The following is a 25558-nucleotide window of genomic DNA, read 5'->3' on the forward strand; positions in this document are numbered from 1 at the left end:
GATAGTTCACAGATGCTTTTTTATGATTTACAAAGCAATTCAATGTGCATTGTCCCATTGAATTCTCATGGCCATCCTAGGGAGGTGAGAAGTTGTGATTAAGGACATGACATGACTGCTTCATGGTCAAGCAGCCGTGAAAACAGTGGGAACTCTAAGCCAACCAATGCCAGCCCCTCCTACTTTCCACTCCACAACGCCACTTCTCGTGCCTACAGTAAGGAAATGAGGGATAATCTAAGGCCACCCGGTGAGGTTTGGTCGTCATTATTTATTTATTCTACTTGTGGCAGGTTGATTCCAAAATTAACCCCAACTCTTCAGCCCTCCTTGTACACACACCCTTTGTAATGTGAGTTTGAATCTCTTCCAGTTAAGAGACAAAGTCTATTTCCCACCCTTTGAATCAGGGCTGGCCTTATGTCTTGCTTTGGCCAATAGGATGTAGTTGATATAGCAATGTGCCAGTTCCAAGCTTTAAGACCTGCAGAGGCTGTACACATTTCTGCTTACTTTCTCTGTCACTTCCATGTGAACCTGACTGTGCTAGCATCCTGGAGGATGAGAGACCACATGGAGGTTAGTCCAGGTGTCCCAGCTGAGGCTGTCCTAAGCTAGCTGGCCCCAGCATGTGAGAGAGCCCAGCCAATATCAACAGAACTGCTCACCCACCTTCAGCTGACCACAGATGCATGAGTGAGCTCTGCTGAGACCAGAAAATTTGCCCAGCTGAGGCATAAGGTGTGAACAATAATAAACATTCATTGTTGAATGCACGTAGGTTTTTGGGATGTTTGTTCTGCGGCATGATTGTAGCAATAGATAACTGATACACCACTTCAACAAAAACGTGTTGGGCTCCCACAGCTTTCCAATTTCGAAAGGCACCAGAGCAATGAATTAGATATCCCCTTTAACCTCCAAATTTTACAATCTGTCAGGGAAGATAAGACTATAGCTATATAGTCTCGGGTAGTACACAATATTAATTTCATGAGTGATAAAAAGTGCTCAGAGTATTTTGAGAAAGGAAAGATTTATTGATCATTTTGAATTACTGCACAATCTAGAACTGCTAACTCACACCCTCTCTCATTGAATAAAATCTAAAATAACCTAACTGTATTCTGATTTTTATAAAGACATGAACAAAAGTAGGCCTGGACATGGTCAACTTATATTATCCCTCCACAATAATTTTAAATCTCCAAAAGAAATGTATGGCCCCTTTGTAGTATAATTGAACACCTTATAAACAATGTAAATCATGGAGACAAGAAAGACAAGAAAATTTGGAAGCCACCTCCTACAAACCCTCTGAACTTTAGAGAAAATATTTCTATTAATCTGAAGCAAATGATCCTTGTGTTCATCTACAAAGCATGTGAAATTTGAATTCCTATTAAAACAAATCTCTTCTTTCCTGATTGACTCTTGGATTAAGAATAAAAACAAAAAGGAAAGGTAAAGAATAGCTTGGGCACTATTAGGACATGGTGACTTGTGCAAAATTTGGAGCCAGCCTGCCTAGGTTTGAAGCCATGGCTCCCACACTTTCTATCTATGTGGACTTGGAAATTATCTCCCATCTTTTTTTTTTTTTTTTTGAGACAGAGTCTCATTCTGTCACCCAGGCTGGAGTGCGGTGGCACAATATCGGTTCACTGCAACCTCCGCCTCCTGGGTTCAAGCCAGTTCTCCTGTCTCAGCCTCCCGAGTAGCCAGGATTACAGGCGCGTGCCACCACACCTGGCTGATTTTTGTATTTTTAGTAGAGACGGGATTTCACCATGTTGGCCAGGATGGTCTTGAACTCCTAACCTCAGGTGATCCACCCACCTCGGCCTCCCAAAGTGCTGGGGTTACAGGCGTGAGCCACTGCACCTGGCCTATCTGGCCTCTCTGTGCTATGGTTTTCTCATCTGCAATGAGAAGGAGGATGAAAATGGGGTTACGAAAATTAAATCAGGTAATCCATGTAGGGTGCTTAGCAACAGAGTCAATCTATGGCAGCTAATATATAATTAGCAAACTCTTAATACATTTCATAGTTGAAGACATCAACATTAAATATTTTTCTGTCTTTTATTAATTTTTAGTTTTCTTTTTTAAAACAGCAGTATTTTATAAGTTATCTTTGATAACTTATAAAAATAAGTAAGATTATTATTTTCCTTTTCATATACAAAATCTTTCCAAGTGAAAATATGATCACTAGAGGAAGAGAAAACATTTCCTGTTACTATTATTTTGTATCTGTTTTAAAGACTATTCTCTTACTTTGGCTGAAATGCAAAACTTGATTTGTCCATGTCTACAAGAAATATTGGGTTTATTTGTTCAAGAGCTTAGATCTACTAAAAGATTTGAGAACTTATTAAAAGAGGAGTCATTTGGCAATTAGTAAGATCTGTAATATACCCAAGATGCTGGAAAAAGTGATAACGTGCTCAAAGTTAAGTAAATTTTACTCCCGTATCCCAGCCCCCAGTGCATATAAAATCTCAAGCATGAGTGAATGACAAGGGGAAAAATAACAGAAGACTGAAGTTATTATCTAGAAAATTCTGGCCAGAAATGGACATAAATCAAAAATATATTTACAGTGTTTATCATCTGGATATTTCTTGAAAAAATAAAAAAATTACAGCGAAAACTCACCAACAAAGTCACAGGGTGTCAAAATCTGGAGAGATTTGCTTAAGCTAGATATCTGCCCCAAAGAGAAAACAACTACTGAGGTTTAAATAGCCAAATAAGGGGCAACTAACATTATGAAGATAGTGAGGACAGTCAATGAGAGATTAATTTAAATAAATACACATGTTTAGCCTGGAAAGTCAAGGTGCAAAAGATCTGATTTACATTTTAACGCTTATGAAGACTACAAATTAGAGTAACCACTAAGTCAATGCTAACTCATAAAATATTGGTAGCTAGGGGGAAGGGCTTGAAGTTTAAACAGAGTGGTACAAGTAGGACACAATTTTACTTTGCCCAGCAAATAAGTGTCTAGAACTTTATGTGTCCTAAAACAGATTTTTGCATTCTTGATAAACATGCTGGGGACAGGAACCCTGTTTTTCGCATTTCTGAACCACCTACCTGCTTCCCCCAGAACCAAGACCCAAATCCAATATAAACTAGTTACTAACAGAAGGTCTGTTAAATAAGTGAACAAGTAAAAGGATGGTGAACCTAGATGAATGCATGGGTAGTGGATCCATAGTAATTTACTAAGGAAACAAAAATTATTTGGGATGTAAGCCGTACTTTTTTTTTTTTTTTTTTTTCTGAGACAGACTCTCACTCTGTCACCCTGGCTAGAGTATGGTGGTGCTATCTCAGCTCACTGCAACCTCTGCCTCCCGGGTTCAAGCAATCCTCCTGCCTCAGCCTGCTGAGTAGCTAGGATTACAGGTGTGTGCCACCACACCCAGCTAATTTTTGTATTTTTAGTAGAGACGGGGTTTCACCACGTTGGCCAGGCTGATCTTGAACTCCTGACCTCGTGATCCGCCTGGCTCAGCCTCCCAAAGTGCTGGGATTACAGGCTTGATCCACCGCACCCGGCCAAACCTTACTTTTTAATACATGAACATCTACTCTTCCTGTAATAACCAACTAGCAAAAAAGCAATACTGGCATCAAATAAAGATAAAACAATGGGTTAGGTGGTCATTGGCTGGGGTCGCTGTATCAGTCAGGATGGGCTAGGTTAAGGCCACAAACTACCCGATCTCAGTAGTTTACAATCACAGAGATTGATGTCTTCCTCAGTTGGTTGATTGCCGGCTTCAGGTGAGTGGTGTCAAGACATTGCTAGTCTCATGACAGGAAGATAAGCAAAAGATACAGAAGGTATGATGGCGAGCCACAGTGGGGCACAGAGAATATTTTGAATAGTAGCTCAGTCCCACTACCTGTTCAAAGAAAAACTTTAGACAAGTTCAATTTAACAGAATGTAGGAACAAAGAACGACTCATGAATCAGGCAGCACCCACCCCCCTGCCCCACCCCCAAACCAGAATAGATTCAGAGCAACCCCAGGACTGCTGCATGGATAATATTTACAGACAGAAAAAAAAAAAGTGACAAGAATGGAAGTGGGTACAGAAACAGCTGAATTGGTGATAGCTCAGTGGTCACCTTCTAGGAACACAGGTTGAACAGTTGGTCCCCATGATTGGCTGAAACTCAGCTACTCAGATTGGCTGAGACTTGGCTACTTGTTACAATCGTAGGCTACTGTCTGTTTAACCATCAAGTTAGGTTACAGTTCGCTACGCATGGAGAAACTGTTAGGCCAACCTTAAAATATGGATGGAGGCAGCTTTAGGCCAAACTTAATTCAATTTAACATACCCAAGATGATAATTCTAATTTTCAGTTAGGTGATGGCAAACATGCTTCCTACATGTTCCTATAGATAGCCCATATCATTGTTGTTCTAACAATTTTTAAAGAATTATTTAAAGAAACCATGTTCTTGATGTTTGGGGATCAAAGTAGAAAGTGACAAAAACAACTTCCTAAGTCATTTACTATCTGCAGGAGGGAGCATGAATAAAAATCATGTCTACCTGGTCTTTCCCTAATAGGTTTGGGGTAATGTTTCTTCCCTTTCATCATCATTTACGCAAAATGTCACATGGCACATTCATTCATGTTAAACAGCAACACAACATCACCACCAAATAAGAGCTAATATGTACTTGGTAGTTAATATGTACCAAGAATTTTTCTAAGTGCTTCACAGGCATTAACCAATTTAATCCTCACAATGACCCTATGGGGTAAGGAATATTATTTCCACTTCACCGAGACCTTATGAAGGACTTAATCGTATTATTTCCATTCAACAAGTGAAAGAAAGGAGGCACAGATAGATTAGGTAGATGGCTCAAGGACACATAGCTAGTAGGTGGCTGAACTGGGATTATAAGCCCAGGTAGCTCCAAGTTCATGTTCACAACCTCATTCTAAATTGTCTTGCTCAGTAAAATGGTGTCCAATACATAGAATGTGGTCAAGAAATGCTTGTTGAATGACTGAAGAACTCAGCCCCAAAGGTATGAAATGGTGGTGTGTTTTTGAATGTCTCTCCCTATCTTCACCCTTAATCTCCACTTTCTAATGTTCCTTTGGGATTTTTCTGCCAAAGCCATACTTGGGGGGGATGGGGGGGAAGAGAGAGAGGTCTAATTTTCCTTTCAACAATTTTGCAATTAAATGTTTCACAGATGACAACAAAACTAGTTATGTCCCTCCTCTTTCTCTGCACTAGTTTTCCCAGCACTATACATAACCTGTATCAGTTGTTTACTCAAAATAAATCAGGAGAGAACCTTCTTAAGAAAAGTTCCACGTCTTTGGCAGTATTGAAATCAGCTGTCCCAGGACAGAAGTGGGAGGGAGTCCTAGACCCAGATCTGGGACTCCCATCCCCATGAAGAAAGTCAGAAGCCAGCAGCCGCCCATCCTTGGGTGTTTTGTTGTTTGAGCGTTTGCTGCCTGTCCATGGTGGTTGGTAATTGCTGGATTCATTGTATGCATTTGGTCTCTCGGGTGTATTTCCTAAACCAACATAAAAAGAAAATGATAAGGGCAAGCGCGTGGAGGTGTTTATGTTTTCAGCTCCAGCCAATTACTTGAGACCTAAAACAACAGTTAGTGCAGATGGAAGGGTGCGGATTATGACGCGGACTACAATGGAAACCCAAACCTTCTCTTGCAGAGCGAGCCTGGCACCCAGCTGTCGTCCACTTGCATTTAGTGTAGCTACCACCCAGCAATTAACGCGCCTGGGCTCTCCTTTGGAAACGGAGCAGAGAAGAACAATACCACAGCGAGTTCACCTGGACCCAAAAGCAGGTGAGTCCTGCATGGAGAAAAGAAGGTAAATGATCCCTTTTGCCATTGTTTCTTACTGGTGGGCAAACCATTAGCAGGGTGAGCCTGGTATTTGACACTTCTCCAGGTCCTTGAAAAGGATGCAAGAAAAAAGGAAAAAAAAAATCCACAGCAGCCTGCAGTGATTGAAGTTCAATGGCGTACTCTATTATCTTCTCCTGTATGTTTAAATAAACCCCCAAAGCTTTCTGTTTCTTAGGTGATATGTGTCCACATGCATATCTCACATCTTGGCTGTCAACAGGGATTGCCAGGTTAAATGAGTTTAAGTAAATGAATTAAATTTGCCCAGTTAAATTTGAATTACAAACAAGCAATGAATAATTCTTTACTATACCCGTATCCCATGCTGTATTTGGGACATGCTAAAAACTCATTCATTGTTTCTCAAAACTTCAGAGTTAAAAATACATGCTTTTTTTTGTTTGTTTTTCTGTTTTCTTTTGTTTTGTTTTGCTAAGTCTGGCAAGCCTACCCTCAGTACATCAGAGAAATATGTCCTTGGTAGGGATAAACTTGAAATTCAAAGGGAGCGATGGGCCAAAAATATGTTTCTCCATTAAGGTGAGGGTTTGAAGTACAGTAGAATCACCTGATTGTTCCAAATGTTTTCAGTCCACTCAAAAAGAGAGGCTAAGCTAAAGCTCCCTAGATTGGATAAGTGATAGGAATAAAAATGGAAGTCTTGGAGTTAAAAAGTGTGTATGTTGTATATATTAATAGGTGAAGGGTTCTGACTCTAACAGAATTCATGGTTGAGTCTGCTTCTCACTACCTTCAGAAACAGGTCCTAGTTAGTCCATGATCCACACTGTCCTGAATACAGCAGAACACAGAGACATAGTTGTCATCCCCGAGTCATGACTCCATCTCTTATTTTGAATTTCCTTTAGCTTCTCTGAAAAGGGTGCACTGTGAGCTACACAATTCCAAGCAGGATGAAACTATTTTATCAGCATGATTTCCTGGTTTCATCTGAATTACCTGGGAGACAGAAACCTAGAAGGCTGTTGTTGAACACTTGAGTAGATTCAAGGAAAAGATAGGTGGTGTGTGGGATTAAATACGAGTGGCAATATATTTATAACTCAGGCATCAGACAAGATAATCTCTGCATATTAAGATGCTGCAGAAAAAGGATTAATCATTTAACTTATCATTAAATCAGTTATCTCCTCTAGATCTGCCCTCTGTGTGGTTGACTAACTACAGGAACGGGGAATACCCAAAGATATGTTAGGGCTTGCCCAAACATTCGTGCCAAGTGAGGCCAGAGTTTAAAGTGAAATCAATATCCTGGACTAAAGCGTGTGTGTGTGTGTGTGTGTGTGTGTGTGTGTGTGTGTACGTGTGTTTGTGTTCGTGTATGTGTATTTGTGTGTGTGTTTGTGTTTGTGTGTATGTATGTGTGTTTGTGTGTGTATGTGTTTATGTGTGTGTCTGAGTTTGTGGGTCTGTAGAGTTTTTGCAGTCAACCCTAATAATAGTAATTTATGTTCTAGAAAAAAATGATTTTAAGTTTTATTTTTCTCAATTAAGACACAACTCTACATTCCTCTATAAGTAGACAACAGGTATAGAGTGCCACGGAGAATGCAGCTAAATCAGAAACTTTCTGAAGAATCATTTTGCTGGACAGTCTTCTAATTGCTTCCTCTAATTATCATAAAAATAATAAAGATTTAGTAATGCCAATGAGTTAAGAAGTATTATATTAACTGTGTTGCATACTGAATTAAACAAGCCTTCTTGAGGGTCTCACGACAAAAGATAGACTACACTAACCCAATCACCTAAAGCCAAGAGCCAGATCTTGGCCATATCTATATCCAACTGTCCAACCCAGCATTGATAAGGGGAAGGGGATGAATAATAATTAATAAATAAATCCACTGCTACTCACCCAGAAGACGTACAGACCATTATGTAGACCATTATATAAGAGTCTCATCATGGATATAAACAGTTATTTTAAACACAAAGAATTCTAATCATAAAAGCCACTTAATTTTTTTATTGTGGTAAAATATACATAATATTTATGATTTTAACTATTCATTAGTGTGCAATTCTGTGCCATTAATTACATTCACTTTGTTAAGCGACTGTCACTGCTATCCATCTCCAGAATTTTATCTTTCCAATCCGAAACTCTATGCTTATCCAACAATGGTTTGCCTTTCCCTCATCCTGTCAGCCCCTGGTAGCCTCTATTCCACCTTCTGTCTCTATGAATTTGTCTATTTTGGCTACCTTATGTAAGTAGAATCATACAATATTTGTCCTTCTGTGTCTGGATGATTTCACTAAATATAATGCTTTTAAGGTCTGCCCGTGTTGTAGAGCACATCACAATTTCACTTCTTCTTAGGGCAGAGTAATATTTCACTTTACACACACGCCACATTTTTTCTATCCATTCATCTGTTCGACTCAATGGACACATTGTGTTGTTTCCACTTTTTGAAAACTCACTTGATTTTTGTCTTCCACTGTTCTTTTAAATATATTCAATGTGGGCGATCCTTTCTCTGCCTCTCACTTAGATAAGAAAAGTCCTATGGTCACTCTAAATCACAGAATCTCAAATCATCAAAACTGAAAACTTGATTTGACTCCCATAGCCACAGTTGCAGCCTACTGGGATGACTGCTTGGTTGGGTTAATGGCATGTGGCCAAGCTCCTTTCTTCCAGCAGCCTAGATTCCTCCATCCACCCTTACTCCTTGCTAACCAAGACATCTCACTTTGCCATGCTGGGGAGGGTGAAGGGAGACAGGGAGGAGGATGGGGAGGCTGCTTGTCTGCTGCTAGTATCAGATGGCTCGGCTCTCTCTGGACCTCATAGATGTTTATTGCCAATTGCATCTGCCCTGTGTACGCTCATGGGTTCCACGTTGATTGGCACTCCCGTTAGGGTCCTTCTGCTGAAACTGCCCATACAGAAGCTGTACCCTCTCTAGGCTATCGGCCCCTCCTCCCTTCCTTCTTGGCTGCTGCTCCCAGTGGTCTATATCATAACCTCTTTGGGCTAAAATCTCCTTGCCTGAAAAGTCCACCTTCTTAGGCAAAATCCATTTTAAAACAATGCCTAGCCAACATCTCGTTTAGGGATTCCATATTCAAGGATTCCTAAAGGGGCATGTGGGAAGTTCCTAACGCTATCCCTGTCTATCCTACTTTACAAGAGGCCACTTCCACTCTCCCAGGGGATGAGTCAGGCCTCAACTGATGGACACATGCTCCTTGCATGATCTGATTCAAGCCCCTCTTGCTAGATTTCATGTGACAGACAGGCTCCCCTCTATGCTTTGGTCACTGAGGTCGGAGAAGACACGTGGATCAGTTACATTTCAATCACTCTCTTCAAAGACTTCCTTCTTCAGTGCCCACTCTTGACCTTTTTATATCTTCCCTGAGGATCAGGTGTCCAAATAGTTCTTGAACACTCTTTGGAAATCCCTGGACACCTCACTCTGTTATTCCATATTCATCGTATCTTAATAGCACAAGTGGCCACAGCATCCTCCCAAGACTCATCACCTACAGCTGCTGTGAACTGTCCTTCTTTTTGAAGGATCATCCCTATTTACCCCACAACAGCCCATCTCGAACATGCTTTCAAAATCTAGCTGTTGGAAGTCCTAGCCAAAGCAATCAGGCAAAAGAAAGAAGGCATCGAAATAGGAAAAGAAGAAGAAAAACTATCTCTCATATGATTTTATATAGAGAAACCTTTAAGACTCTGCCAAAAGACTACTAACTGATAGACAATTTTAGTAAGGTTTTAGGATACAAAACCAGTGTACAAAAATCAGTAGCATATCTATACATCAATAATGTCCAGGCTAACAGTAAAATCAGGAACACAATCCCATGTGCAATAGCCACAAAGGAAATGAAACACCTAGGAATACAGCTAACCAAGGAGGTGAAAGATCTGTACTAGGAGAACTTCAAAATACCACTGAAAACAAATCAGAGATGACACAAATAAATGGAAAAACGTTCCATGCTCATGGGTTGGAAGAGTCAATATTGTTAAAATGGCCATATTGCCCAAAGAAATTTACAGCACTATTCCAATCGAACTAGCAATGTCATTCTTAACAGAATTAGAGAAAACTATTCTAAAATTTATATAGAACCATAAAGGAGCCCAAATAACCAAAGCAATCCTAAGGAAAAAGAAGAAAGCCAGAGACATCACACTATCCAACTTCAAGTTGGGTATAGCCTTCAGTATAAGGCTATAGTAACCAAAACATCATGGTACTGGTACAAAAACAGACATGTAGACCAATGGAACAGAATAAAAAACTCAGAAATAAAGCTGCACACTTGCAACCATCTGATACTTGACAAAGCCAACAGAAGTAAGCAATGGGGAAGGACTCCCTATTCAATGAATGATGCTGGGATTTCTGGCTAGCCATATGCAGAAGAATGAAACTGGACCTTTAGCTCTCACCATATACAAAAACTAACTCAAGATGGGGTAAAGATTTAAATGTAAGATATCGAACTATAAAAATCCTAGAAGAAAACCTAAGAAACACCCTTCTCAGCATTGGTCTTGGCATAGAATTTTTGGCTAAGTCCCCAAAAGCAATTGAAACAAAAAAAAAATTGACAAGTGTGTCCTAATTAAACTAAAGAGCTTCTGCACAGCAAAAGAAACTATCAACAGATTAAACACACAACCTGCAGAATGGGAGAAATTATTTGCAAACTGTGCATCTGACAAAAGTCTAATACCCAGAATCTATAAGCAAATTAAACAAATCAACAATCAAAAAACAACCAATTAAAAAGTGAGCAAAGGACATAAACAGACACTACTCAAAAGAAGACATATCTGTGGCCAAGAAACATGTAAAAAAATTGCTCACCATAACTAATCATCAGAGAAATGCAAATCAAAACCACAATGAGATACCATCTCACGCTAGTCAGAATGGTTATTATTAAAAAGTCAAAAAACAACAGATGTTGGCGAGGCTGTGGGAAAAAGAGAATGCTTATAAACTATTGATAGGAATGCAAGTTAGGTCAGCCACTATGGAAAGCAGTTTGGAGATTTCTCAAAGAACTTGAAACAGAGCTACTATCATTATACCCGAAAAACACATGCACTCATATGTTCATCGCTGCACTTTTCACAACAGCAAAGACATGGAATCAACCTAGGTGCCCGTCAATGGTAGACTGGATAAAGAATCTATGGTACGCATACACCGTGGAATAGTACACAGCCATAAATGAATGAAATCATGTCCTTTATAGCAACATGGATAGAGCTAGAGGCCATAATGCTAAGTGAATTAATGCAGGAACAGAAAACTAAATACCACATGTTCTTGCTTACAAATGGAAGCTAAGTGCTGGGCACACATGGACATAAACTTGGGAATAATAGATACTGCAGACTACTAGAGAGGGAAAGGAGGTGGGCTGTGGGTTGAAAAACTGCATATTAGGTATTATGCTCACTACCTGGGTACAACACACCCGTGTAACAAATCTTCACATGTACCCTCTATACCTAAAATAAAATTTGAATTAAAAATAAGAATAAAAAAATTTTAGAAAAAAGCAGCAACAAGGAGTACTCAAAATCTTTCTTTACATGTAATTTATCTCTGTTCTATCAACTACATGCTATATTAATATTTTTGAATTAAATCGAAACAGAAAAGCCATATAATCAACATATATATTCGAACAACATCAGAAGAGTAATCATTAACTTCATATTAACTTTGTATTCAAGCAGAGGAGGAACTGCTTGTCTGCACGCCAGCAAAATTGGATGTCACCCTTCTGTTTAGTCTGATGAGGTGTCATGAAGGAACAGACCTCAAGTAACTCTTTCTTATCAAATCTGTTGACCTTTCCATAGTCTTTGTTTTTCATGCCTCTCTCTTTTCAGCATCTAACTCTGTTTCCCTTCCCTCCCTTGACACTTCTTCCTCCCTTGGCTTGCACTATGCTCCCTTTATCTTTGTCCTACTTCACTTGTCAGCCTTCCTCTGGCTCCTTTCTCCTCCCACTCCTTTCTTTTATTCATTCTCCACCTTCAGTTTTATATTCTCTTTCACTTTGCAAATTAACTGACTCAGTCTTACAGCCACAGCTGCAGCTCCATTCTGTTGCTTTCAGAATCTCTACCTCTTCTCCTGCAGGAACTATTGCCACAATAATTCAGTCTTACAAGCCACCCAAAAACTCTATGGCTTAAAACAACAATCCTGTATTATTGCTCGTGTTTCTATGAGAAAGCAAGGCAATCTGCTGGTCATGGCTGGGTTTGGCTGGCTAGTTCTTCTACATTGGGCTGGAGCTCACTTAAGTGGCCAGTGGTCAGCTAGCTATCAGCTGGTCTAGGATGGCCTCAGCTGGGAAGACTGGCTCTCTTCCATGTGTCTCACCTTCCCATACACCAGCCCAGCCAGCCCAAGCATATTCTGATGCGGAAGCACTTTTCCATTTTAAGCCTCTGGTTACAGTCAATTTTGTGACTGTTCCAAAGCAAGTCATAAGGCCAAGCTCAGGGTCAGGGTGGGATGAGACCACAGTTACAGGGCAAAGGGAAAGATTACAAGGAGGTCCAAAAAACTGAGGCTCTTAACGCAGTCAACTATCACAGTCCCATTGCTTTCCATTCCTGCTACCCACATCCTTAGTTAAGGAGCTTGTTACTCCATAGCTGAATACTACAACGTCTGGTTCCCCAGCCTCTAGTCCTAATAAAGCCTCATCCATCCATTTATCCATTAATTCATTTATCAAAAAGTTTCTGCATATCAAATACAGTGATAGATGCTGGAGATACAGTAATGAGCAAAAATAGCCAAGACCTCTGCTATCAAGAGTCAATAGATTAATCAAATAATCATAGATGCCACTACTGGATCAATTTTCCAAAGGTTCTGATTTCATCCCCTCACTTTCCTGAATTTTGGTGGCTCCCCATCATGCACAGAATAAAATCAAATTTGTCAGCCTGACCTTCAGGGTCCTCCTTTACTTGGCCCAAGTTCTGTATTTCCAGGCGGGTCCTTCTCTAGTCTCCTTCATCAGCTCCTCTTTCTCTGCCAGGTTGGTATCCTCACTTTCTTCCAAGCTGGGCCTATTTCTGATCTGCCTTCCACCTCATATCCCTTCCCCTTCTTTCTCCTCCCCCTGTTCTTTTGTCAGTCAAAACTGTACACGTCTATTACAGACAAAATGAAACTTGCATATGTGTCAAGGTCCAGCTCAGGACTCCATTATTTTGTGGCTACAAGTTTGTCAGCCACAAAACCCCTTCCTGACTCAGACACCACCCTCTGCCCAGCTCATGGTCTCTGCTTAGTTTCGTGAGCCATACCCAAGGTCAGGACAATAGCAAGGCAAGAGAGGCACCTAGGGTGCAAAATTTAAGGAAGCCCTCATCCTTCGGGTTGTGCAACACGGGGTCGACACTGAGAGTCAATGCCTCTTTAAATTTTGCATCCTGGGAGCCTCACTCACCTTACCCTAGTTTTAATCCTGGCCATACTTGTACTTCCAGTATTTGCTATTCATTCATTTCCTATGTGAATGGCTTATAAGACTGTAAACTTTCTTCTAAGTATAACCAACCAGGTTCGTCTTGTCCATGGCTAGAAAATACTCAGTGAAATAATTGAGTACTCAATAAATACTCAGTGAAATATATAAGGTTGCAGAGAAAGTGGGGTGTTCCTGATATTTGGTAAGGCCCAGGAAAAAGATCAGAAGAGATAAATAATGCAGTGATAAAGGAGAAACTGAATAATTCTACCTAAGATTAAGACAAGTAAATTTATGTTGCAATAATAATAGAATTATAGGAGGCCAGGCGCAGTGGCTCATGCCTCTAATCCCAGCAATTTGGAAAGCTGAGGCAGGTGGATAGCTTGAGGTCAGGAGTTCAAGACCAGTCTGGCCAACATGGTGAAACCCTGTCTCCACTAAAAATACAAAAAATTAGCTGGGTGTGGTGGCACATGCCTGTAATCCCAGCTACTCAGGAGGCTGAGGCAGGAGAATCACTTGAACCTGGGAGGTAAAGGTTGCGGTGAGCCAAGATCACACCACTACACTCCAGACTGAGTAACAGAGCAAGGCTCCATCTCAAAAAAAAAAAAAAAAAGAAAAAAAGAAAAAAAAGAATTATAGGATTACAGGAAGGCAATGTTGCTATGATCCTTGGAGCATGCTACACACTAATTATATAAAAGCATAAAAATCATGAGCCCAAGCAGGGTGTGGGGGGTCAGACCCAAATGTAAACTCTAATAGATAAGGAAATGGAGGAAGGGCTCTTAGAGTTAGGTTTTGAGGAGAAGATAAAGCTAAATACACACATACATACACATGTACATGTATACACATATACACGTGTGTGTGTGTGTGTGTGTGTATATACACACATAAATAGGTATGGCCATAGCCAGTATAGAGGGGTAGACAGAAGAGAGGTCCATCAATCATGGAAATGTGATTTAAAAGTAGCAGAAATTGGCAAGTGAGACAAATCAAAAGGATAATGATGGGATTCTTTGTTTAAAGACAAAAGCACCACAGGAATAGGTTAAAGATCACCTGCAAAATTTGACAGTGCATGCTCCATGAACTTCTGTTCATTGATAACAATACTAGTGCAGACATAAGAAATAAAATTTCCAAGTAGCTCAGAATTTCTTTAAGAGCCGCAGGTGATTTCTGAAACCCTCTAATGTCTGTTCAACATCATCTCTGAGTAACGTCTGAAGGGTCAGTTCACACACCATGCAGTCCATGTCAGTTCACACACCATGCAGTCCATGTGGGCAAAAGATAACATCCTTGAGACTCCATTTTCAATATAAAGTTAGAGAATTCTGAGCAATGCTAAAATGTGAAAAAAGCACAGGGAGACCAACTAAGAGTATTCCACAATAATCGAAGGCCTTTACAGCTCTGATGTGTCTGGCACACAAGTATCATTGCCCTGTGACTGTGGAAACCAGAAGAATACTCTTCCTTTTTACTCCCAATAATGCTTTAGTTCTGCTAATGCTTGCTAATTCTCCAAATTATCTTATCCTAGAAGGATTAGTATCTCGGATATAAGCCTTGTGTGTGAAACAGTATCTTCAATTAATATATATTTGATTTCATATGTGTGTATATACATATATATGCACACACAAACATTATACACACACACATATTATACTTGTTAGTGGGAATGCAAAACGGTACAACTGCTATGGACAACAATGTGAAGGTTCCTCAAAAATTAAAAATAAAACTACTATATGATCCAGGAATCCCACTTCTGGGTATTTATTCAAAAGAATTGAAATCAGTATCTCAAAGAGATATTTCTTTACACTCCCAAGTTCATTGCAGCACTATTCACAATAGGCAAAATGTGGAAAAAACCTAAATGTCCATTGGCAGATGAGTGGATAAAGAAAATATGGTTATATGCATATAGTGGAATTATTCAGCCTTAAAAAAGGAGGAAGTATAGTAATATGCAACAACATAGATGAACCCGGAGAACATTATGCTAAGTGAAATAAGCCAGCCACAGAAGGATACATACTGCATGATATTACTTAATATATGAAGTATCTAAAATAGTCAAAATCATGGAATTAGAAAGTAGAACAGAAGTTACCAGGAGAGGAGGGAGAAATCTGAAATTGCTCAGCTGGCATAGTTTTAATTAGGCATGTTGACTACGTTCTAGAGATGTGATGTACAGCATAATGCCTATATATATTTTTAACAGTACTGTATTATACACTTGAAAATTTAATAGGGTAGAGCTCATGTTAAATATTCTTACCAAAATAAATAAATAAATAAATAAATAAATAGTATACATGATATGTAATACATATATTATATGTGTAATATAACATCGTATATAATATACAATACATATATGTACATCCACATATATTTCAAGAGCCAGTGATGGCTTTATGTGATGGATCATTCACAATCAGCCCCAAATGCCTGAAAGATCATATCCTGGTAGTTGTAGTCACGTTAATGTGGGGCACAAGGTGATTTCTTCCTTCTGCTTTGAATAAACTAAACACTTGAGAAAGAAATGAAATCAGAACCAGAACATAGACAAGATCATTCTTCCTGCTCTCCTTCCAAAAATCCAGCCAGTTTCTATAGTGGCAAGAGGAAGGAAAGGGAATTTAGAGAGGAGGAAATTAAAATACACACCACTCAATTTTAAGTACAATATTTTGTTTCTCAGTTGGGTGGATATTTTTATTTGATTTGGACATTTTGAGGATCTGAAAGAATTTTAGCCTGAATCTGTACAGCTGAGTATTATTATTTCAAAAGAACATTTAATTCAAAAATTAAGTGGTCAATACTAAAGATCTCTGTAGCATCAACTACAGAGGGTATTTTCAACTCGATCCTACTGGGTCCTCTCAGTTAGGGCCCTAAAGTCATGCCTTTGTAATCCCTGGCAAGTGCAAATATTAAAATTCACATATTGGATGTTTCCATATTGAAATGTCAACCACAGATCTCTTTCTTATTCCATTCAAAACCACTTTGCATAGTCCAGTTACTGATCCTCACAGCACCCCAGTGAAAAAGGCAGTATTATGCTTTAGTTTCTAAATAGCCATGTGAAAGTTTGGTAATTTGCCTACCCCAGGGAAAAGAAGTAGCATTTCAATAAGAGTTCAAAGTTCCTGAATCCAGGTGCTTTGATCAGACTTGGGACATTAACCATTATTTGCCACATAAACTGAAGTATTGAATTGTATACTATCTAACCAACATGAATTCTGGCTTCTGTAACTCCAAGTCATTTTAGTTTCTTCATTTCCCTTTGCTTTCCCTGCCTGGATCTCGGGCTATAATTAGCGTCAGGTTGGAGGAACTGGCTGGAAAGTTCAGTACCAACCCGGAATGTTTTCCATCATTTGACCAAACCTCGAATGCTGAACATTTCTAACATTCAAAGAGGGTTTGTTTAAGTTTTCCAGTTTTACCCTCCTGGTTTCAAATGCCACCAGAAGCAGAACGGCCAAAACTCTGTAAGTAGAAGCTATTTTAAACAAGCTTTCTGGCCCAGAGCAGCCTGAAAGGACCCAGATGCGTCTGAGAGAAGTAGCCAAACCCCTGGGTGCCTGCACCAATGGAGCCTCTGGAACCTGGGAGGCTTGGCTGTTCCAAGGAAGCACAATTCAAGAGTGGGCCCTTTCTTTTGCAGCAAAGCAGGGCATGACCTCGGCAAGGCAGTGGCTGGAGAGCAGGGCCAGGCAACCCTCTGGGAGGGGGACAGCCCATGGCAGGACTGCAAGGCCACCTGCGACGCTGCCTGCCACGTGGACACGTGCTGTGTGTCTGGAAGAACTCACAGGATTAATGTGTTTCCAAACTGCACACTAGGTGAAAACTGAGAGTCTGGTGCCCCTAGAGGAAAAAGCCTTCTGTTTATATACACATGGCCACCAGCTAGGCAGATGGAGCACAGGGAGAGCCTCCCTACATTGTGTGTCAAACCTCAAACTGTAAACTTGACCCAAACACAGCACTTGAGATGAGAGGTCCGAGTGACAATCCAAGAAAATGCTACCTTGGAGGACATGAGCCTTGCCTCTTGTGGGTTTCTGCTGTCTAGAAACATCCAGGGCTTACAAAATTATGTCAGAGCAACAAAGCAGACAAGTTTCAGAAAGCTCGAAGGAAGAAAAAGACGTCTCAAAGAATGTAAACACCATGCTATTATTTCTTTACTAAATTCCAAGAGATGCAAGGCTTTCCTCAGCAATGCTTCTCAAACTTTAATGTGTATAGGAATCACCTGAGGAACTGTAAAAATACAGATTTTCGTTCAGTAGCCTGGGATACAGCCCACAGTGCAGTCTCAAAAAGCTCCTGGGTGCCATCAACACTGCTCATCCGCAGTCCGCAAGCAGAGGAGGAAGCAGTTGAAACTCTTTCATTTGAAATAATTCTCACTAGCTGCTCTTCACATCATTACATAACATTCAAGTGACAGGTTGGTTTCAATGTCTGCCTTTTTTCTTTCTTTTTTTCCTTTTAAAATCATATTTCCCCAACAATACCTCTTCATCTAGGAAAGGTTAAGAAGTAAATACTAAGGTGGGCGCAGTGGCTCACGTCTGTAATCCCAGCACCTTGGGAGGCTGAGGCGGGCGGATCACGAAGTCAGGAGATCGAGACCATCCTGGCTAACACGGTGAAACCCTGTCGCTACTAAAAATACAAAAAAATTAGCCGGGCGTGGTGACGGGCGCCTGTAGTCCCAGCTACTCGGGAGGCTGAGGCAGGAGAATGGCGTGAACCCAGGAGGCGGAGCTTGCAGTGAGCTTAGATTGCACCACTGCACTCCAGCCTGGGCGACAGAGCAAGACTCTGTCTCAAAAAAAATAAAGTCTTGAGTAGCTTAAATATGAATTGCACCTTTATCTAAAGATGTGAGAAGCTTGTGTGGAAGAGAGATGAGTCCTGTGTCATGAGTGTCCAGAAAAGAACATCTTTAACAGCTGGGCCTCTAGGGCTCCCTAGCTATCTCAAACCATTGGATTTGCCAAAAGCAGGTTATAGTCATCCCATGAAGCTTCGATGTCTACGTCCCAATTTAAAAATCATCCCTGACCTCATTGTCAGCATAGCATGGAAGTTTCTGTATAGGACATCTGTTAGAAAACAGATTTAGAAAATAAGGAAAATCCACGCTACATAGAGAAAATTCAGTAGCATTGTCCTCCTGGGATTTTAGACTCCATCCAATTTGGGTGGTCCATCTCTGCCTCCATTTTCTGGCCAGAGAATCTACTTTATAATAGACACGTGGAGTTCAGAGACAGCATGCGGCAATCATGTAATGAAGATCCCTAACAGAGGGTGCTTTAATTGGATTGGACTGCACGCAGAAGTCTATACATTAATTACAGGGTTATGCAGCTAAACATCTTTCAACCCTTGCTAGTATTTTCATAGGGCCATTAAAAAAGACACCTGAGCATTTTCTCCCCACCCCGCCCCCCACCCATGGTGGCATTTAGAAGCTGCAGCCAATCTGAGCGAGAATGAGAACTGTCATCCAATTCCTTGGCAAAGCCACAGTCCACTGCAGACTCTTGGGTACAATTCCCAAGCCAGAAACCCAGGGTCTGAGTCACTTGCAGGAACTAGGACAGAGGGTGTGGGTCAATACACAAACTTAAAGAATCCTAAACCGTTCTAGTTAAGATAGGATTAAGTATTTCTCCAGGCGGTTCATTGATGACAGACGTGCCCTTTTGTCTTGGGCTCCTAGGGAAGTGGTAAGGCCAAGTTCACCAGCAGCTGGCTGAGGCTTTACTTATTGTCATGACCTGGAGGGTGCCCAGAAAAGCTCCAACTGTTGCCTCACCAAGCTGCGAAGTTATGCTGCGGCTGCCGTGGCTGTTAACCCCGCCCAGGAAGGCCGTGCAGGGCCAATGTGCAGGCCTTTGTATTCTGCCCCCTGGTGCCCCGTTGAAACCTCAGTCCCGAAGATGACAGCGTATAGTGAGGCTTCAACGAGCCCCAGCCTTAAGAGTGTCTTTACACTCTAACCTGTCCTACAAAGACCCCACTGGAAGAGATAGATATCTGGCTAGAGCTAGGCCCAAAGAGAAAAGTTGAGAATTCAGGCCGTTAAATGCCACATCCAAACCCTCCTCCTAAGCATCTGGACACCTAAGGCTAAAAGCATCTGGGGAGTTTCTAAAATTAAATCTCCCAAGGATATTCTATATGGCCCCTTGAATTGCTAAGTCATTATTAAGTGTGAGTCGACTCTGCAGTGGCAGCTGCTCATTACAGCCCTCAGCTCTTACGGCCCTTCCAGGGAATATTAAGTGTGGGAGAGAAAAATGAACCTGGTTTGGGGTTCAACTCAGGCTTGACTTTATTAGGGAGGATAACAACACAGGCCCATTATGTTCATTATGTTCACAGGGGATTTGCACTGAGAAGCAATATGAAACACGCATCACATTTAAAGATTCACGAGCCTCATAAAAGAGATGCAGCATTATTATTCTTTTTTAGATGTTAGCAAAGTGTCAACGTGTGGCCAGCTAACTTCTCACAAGTGTAAGAGAAAGCGGTCTGTTGAGTTTCAATTCCTGCTTTAGTCAAAACAGGAGTAAGTAAAAATTGTGTCTGTTCCTTTTGAAAGACTTGTGCCATGGAAGCTACTATCATTGTGGATCTTTGTGTGTGTGAAATTAAGTGGATGAGGGAAAACCGAGGGAGTGTTGTGCGAGTTCAGCCTTTCTAAAGTGCCTGTGCTGGCCACTGCAGCTTAGAATCCAGGACTGGCATTTACAACCCATCATCACACAGGTTCTCTTGACCCTGTGTGTCGAAATTTCACGTGCACAGAGTGCTATGGCGGATGTAGGCAGAGCAGAGCAAAATGAATAAGATAGTAAATTAGGAAAATAAGCCTTTCTTCGTCTTGGAACTACAAAACAAAATGACATTTTCTTTGTCAGCAGGTAAAGCCAATGGGGCCGGAAAATGAAATATGTGTGACCACAGTGGTTTGCCCACTTACAAAATTATCCTATTTTTAGCAATTTCAAACAGGCATGTCTTTCTAAGGTAGAGGACGCGCTATATAATATTCATTAGTCAGCCCCAGGAGAAGTGTCTGCTCCTGGTTCCCCTTCTATTGTGACATCCTCATGTGCTCAAAGTGTAGTTTTACCTACAGGTGTAAATTAGCTTATTGATTTGAATTGAACTAGAGAAAGGCAATAGAGGGAGCCTTCCCAAGTGACAACACAAATAAACATCTGCAGAGTAACCACTGCTTTGTCCCAAATACAGAAATTCTCTTTGCTTTGTTTTCCTTTAGCTTCCTAATTTTTTTCTTTTTTGTGTGTGTGTGTGTGTGTGTGTGTGTGTGTAAGAGTGTACTATGATTTTATCTCTTTACTGAAAGAGATACATACTAAAGTTGTCCATTTGGGGGAATAAAACCGCATAATTTTGGTTTCATTAAAATAGTCTTTTTATTTCAAAAGTAAAATATTTTCCCTTTCCCAGGCTTTAAAATACCTGTGAGTTGCCAGCCCGTTGTAGGGGTCAGCCTCTCACCAAAATATTTCTTTTTATTTATTTTTCCCTTTTATAGTTTCACTTATGCCATGATAGACTTTACCAAGGACTTAACTCTCCCGGAGCTGATGCCTAGCATTTTAAATGATGGGCTCCACATCCTGTCGGAGCAGCGGCTTGATGCCAGCGTTGAATTACTATTGAATAAGCAGCAATGAAATCTTTATCAAAATAATCAGTAGTTCCAAAAACCACAAATAACAACAGGAGCCGAGTTGTACTAAATCAGCAAAGACCATTGAGATATAATAAGTGACTGAGTCACTTTTTTCTACATCCCCCCCCTCTTGCAAAGTCTACTCGGCTATTTTCTTGCACAGCCTGGGGGAGGGCAGGTGGAGGGAAGGAAGGGCATTGCTCAGAAAAGAAAAAAAAAAACTTGACATCACTTAAGTCACATGATCGGCAAGAACCAATTGAGATGGGCTGTGGAAAGGGGAACAGTTAAATTTGTAATTTGGGTTGTGTGAAAACTTCTTTGGGCCTCATAAACAACCACAGAACCACAAGTTGGGTAGCCTGGCAGTGTCAGAAGTCTGAACCCAGCATAGTGGTCAGCAGGCAGGACGAATCACACTGAATGCAAACCACAGGGTTTCGCAGCGTGGTGAGCATCACCAACCCACAGCCAAGGCGGCGCTGGCTTTTTTTTTTTTTTTTAATCTTTAACAATTTGAATATTTGTTTTTACAAAGGTGCATTTTTTAATAGGGCTTGGGGAGTCCCAGAGGTATCCAGCAGGGGGGAAAAGTAAGAGAGATGTAGGGCTAGAGGGGTGAGGCTGAAACAGTGACCTGTCTTGGTTTTCGCTCCGAAGGTAAAAGAAATCATTGAGTCCCCCGCCTTCAGAAGAGGGTGCATTTTCAGGAGGAAGCGATGGCTTCAGACAGCATATTTGAGTCATTTCCTTCGTACCCACAGTGCTTCATGAGAGGTGAGTACATGCTGGTCTTGTAATATCTACTTTGCCTGTAATGAAATGGCAGCTTGTCTCACCTCGGTGCAGAGGTGCCTCGGTGCCTGCCGGTTCTCTGTCTTGTTTGTGGGAGGAATTGAAACTGAGGCATATGATTACAAGTCTATTGGATTACTTACTCATCAGATGGAAGCTCTTCAGAACTGTTTTAATAAATACTTAGCTATGCTGTTGGAGTGTTCAGTCCGTGCGTGAGAACTTTGTCAAGTGCGAGTAAGTTGCGCTGGTCTTGTTTAAAGGCTTAGAGATTATGAAGCTTGCACGAAGTTCCCTGGGTTTTATTTTGTTGTCCCTTGCCCGGAATGACTGTGTCTGAGTTATCCTTAACTCGGCATGCTGTGTGGCCCAGAATGCAGCCTGCCCTGGGGCTTAGCAGGCACATGCACAGAGCCAGCCAGGAGGGCTGGTGCCAGTGTGGGGCAGGAGGCGGAGGCTCTCAGATAGCCTTGCACCAGCCTGGGGACTTCAGGGCCAAAGTGGCAAGGCAGCTGTCTCTATAAGGCAGAGAGTACAGGAGACTGACAGACTTGGTTAGGTTAAAATCATCAGCATGGGGCTGTGCTGTGTTTTTCCTTGTAGCCTCAATGCAAAGAGACAACCGGCATCTTTCAAGAGAGAAAGGAAGCAAATTGTGGCATACCGAGGTCTCTCTTGAAAAGGGCAATAAAGAAGTTTTCTAAGTTAAGCATTCTTGCAGCTTAAGTCGTTAGATTACAGGCTTATGAATAGGAACAGCCAGGGTGGAAAACCCGTCTCCATTTTTGAAACCAGCCTCTTGAAATGGACAAAGCTGTGGTTGAGCTGTGAGTGTGTGAGTATGTGTGTGCATGTGCGTTTTGTGTATCCTTCGTGGTAAAAGAGGGCTGTGCTTAAACAAACAAAAATAATAACGTAAAATGTCACGAAGGCACTGCTGTGTGCGTCGGGGCATGCACTCTGACCAGTGCCTGCAAAGTGTATCTTGATGATTTGGCAAAGCTGAGATGGAGTGGGCTGGGATGGGAGAAAAATTAATTTTCTGGCTACAAACTCTCTTGAGCACCCAAATAGTATCTGTGACTCATTATTTATTCATACAGCTAAGTGAGCAGGGGAATGCAGAGGGCTTGCCGGCCACTTTATCACAGCAAATGCTATTGTGAATGCACAGGGCTGTATGTTTCCGGGTCCCTGAAATTAAAAAACTTGATGACAGAGAGAGAGAGAGAGAGAGTGTGTGTGTGTGTGTCGGAGATGGCAAGAGAGAAGTTAAAGAGAAAGAGAAGAAAGCAAGTCATTAAACAAGCTCAAGTTTCAAATTAAAGAGGTTTCAAGTGTTTCTTTACTGGCAGCAGAGGGAATTTTAGTGAAGTTGAATCATGCAGACATGCATTAGTCACTAGTCTTGCAGCGTCGTTCGGTTGGTAACACAGAGACACCGGCCACTGGTAAAAAGCTGCAAACAGCTCCCTGGCTGCATTTCCTCTGGGCTGCTAACAAGCAGAGGAAGCAATATTTGTAGAATAACAGAAAAAAAGATCTTCCTGGCTTTACTCTGCTTTCAATACCCCCTCGGAACGTGTATTGTTTCCTATTTTATCAACTCAGGAAGGCAGATTCAGGAAATTTTTAAGCATTCCATTGAGCAATAGGTTGGATTTCAGTGTGCAGTGCTGGCCCCTGGGGCTCTCCTTACCGGCCAACAGCAAAGATGGTGAGGGACACACTGAGCTGTGCAGACATCAGGAAATAGCAGGAGTCTGGCTATCTCCCAGACAAGCCCAGGGCTCCTGTGCCCGATGGACACTCAGCTGACCTGCCCTAGGTTAGGAACAAGGGTCGGTTAGCTTTCACGGAGGCAGTGTAGGGAGGGCCTGAGCTTGCACCAAGACTCAAAAGGGCTAATCTGGAAAGGTTTTTCCATTCCTTCCTTTCAGTGAAAGGAACTCAGTGTTCTTTAGAATCTCTAATTTGGTAATATAATATTGAGATTTGATGTCAGAGGGCCAAGTGAAATCTTGGCAATTTCCTGGTTAATTTCATCCAAGTGATCCATCAACATAAAGGTTTAAATTGTCCAGGTTAACTGTCCACATCATTCCCTCAAGCCGGAGAGGTGGCAAAATATCATTTCTTTTGATACCGTTTGGTCATCATCTCAGAGCTTGATGCTAGAAGAATCGCCATCCCTGCCAACAAATGGCTCTCCCCCAGAGTTCTCAGCCTGTTGCCATAGCTGGGCCACTCGCAGTGGTCAATGCGGTCACTTCTGGCTGCCTATAATTTACAGCATGTGTTCCCTCCCCAACGGCAACTGTGAGCCGAAAGGGAAGACAGCATCTTTGTTTTCTTCCTGGGATGGTACTTTATCAGTCCATACAATTCTCACAGAAGGAAACCTGTAACTCATTTTTAGCCAGATACCCATGTGGAAATTGGGGGGAAAGTGAGGAGTGAAGCCAAGCAAACCATTGTTCCCTTCCTTGAGAGAGGCAAGCCGGAGTCTGAGAGACTGGCACATGAAATTGATGTGGTCTACCACAGAGAACTCGGGGCTTTTTCTATCACACCACACCAGGTTCCCACCGAATTTGCTTAGGAAAGAAGACAAGATGCGATTGAAATTCCCTGGAATTATCACATACGGTGTGCGATGTAAAATTCTTGCTGAACCCAAACTTGGGTTCCCTTGAAAAGTGCAGTGTGTCGGCAGAAAGAGCTGAGGTAGGTGTGGAGAGGAGAAGCCTCGGCATGTACATATTTTTGCAAAATGGCTCAGGTAGCCTTGTTCTTAGAAGTGGCTTAGTGGTCTATGCAAAGCCTGAACACTCACATGCCTCTGCGTTCCTAGAACCACAGGTAAAAAATCTCAGCGAGACCAACTCCCTGCTTGTCTTCTCAGCGGTTCAAGTTTACCCCACTGAAGCAGTCTTTCAAAGGGAATTGCCGAGTACAAAGCTGCATGTATAAAGTATGTTCTTCTCTAAGCATCAGCTTGCCGCTCTTTTCAGAGGAATATTTATTAAGACACTTCTTCTGGCTTGACTGAACACTTAAGATCTTAAGATCTTAAGACTTCAGGCTTAAGCCACAGAAATTTATTTTCGCACAGTTCTGGAGGGAGACTGGAGGTCTGAGATCAAGGTGTCTGCAAGGCTGGTTTCTGGTGAGGCCTCTCTCCTTGGTTTTGCAGACAGCTGCCTTCTCCCTGTTTCATCACATGGTTATCCTTCTGTGTGTATCTGTATCCTAATCTCTTCTTATAAGGATACCAATTGCATTGTATTGGGGCTAGCCTAATGACATCATTTTAAAACCCTATGTCCAAATAGAGTCAAATTATGAGCACCTTGGGGTTAGGACTTCAATATATTAATTCTAGGGAGACACAGTGCAGTCCCTAACAGTAGGTCTTAGCAAATCTGACTCACCCTGGCCCACAAGGAAACTGTGGGATGGGGCATCCTGGCTGCTCTCCTGGATGTTAAAGAATCAGACTGTAGTTCCTCCTTTGTGAGATGGAG

General features: G+C 41.5%; 1 protein-coding gene across 2 annotated transcripts in view; it reads left to right on the forward strand.

Annotated features, from left to right (window-relative positions):
* The window catches only part of RUNX1 (RUNX family transcription factor 1), a 1082664-nt gene that overhangs the window by 805630 nt on the left and 251476 nt on the right, over positions 1-25558 (forward strand). The window contains exons 4-5 of one of the 2 annotated variants that reach the window (XM_058427503.1): positions 5739-5875; positions 21897-22013. In XM_058427503.1, coding sequence (XP_058283486.1) covers positions 21956-22013 — 58 coding nt within the window. In that variant the 5' untranslated portion in view covers positions 5739-5875; positions 21897-21955. Of the gene's footprint in view, positions 1-5738; positions 5876-21612; positions 21687-21896; positions 22014-25558 lie in introns of those variants that run through there. The other variant, XM_058427502.1, reaches the window with a different exon arrangement.

The sequence above is a fragment of the Hylobates moloch genome, unplaced genomic scaffold, assembly GCF_009828535.3.
Source record: "Hylobates moloch isolate HMO894 unplaced genomic scaffold, HMol_V3 SCAFFOLD_14, whole genome shotgun sequence".
Classification (NCBI taxonomy): domain Eukaryota; kingdom Metazoa; phylum Chordata; class Mammalia; order Primates; family Hylobatidae; genus Hylobates; species Hylobates moloch.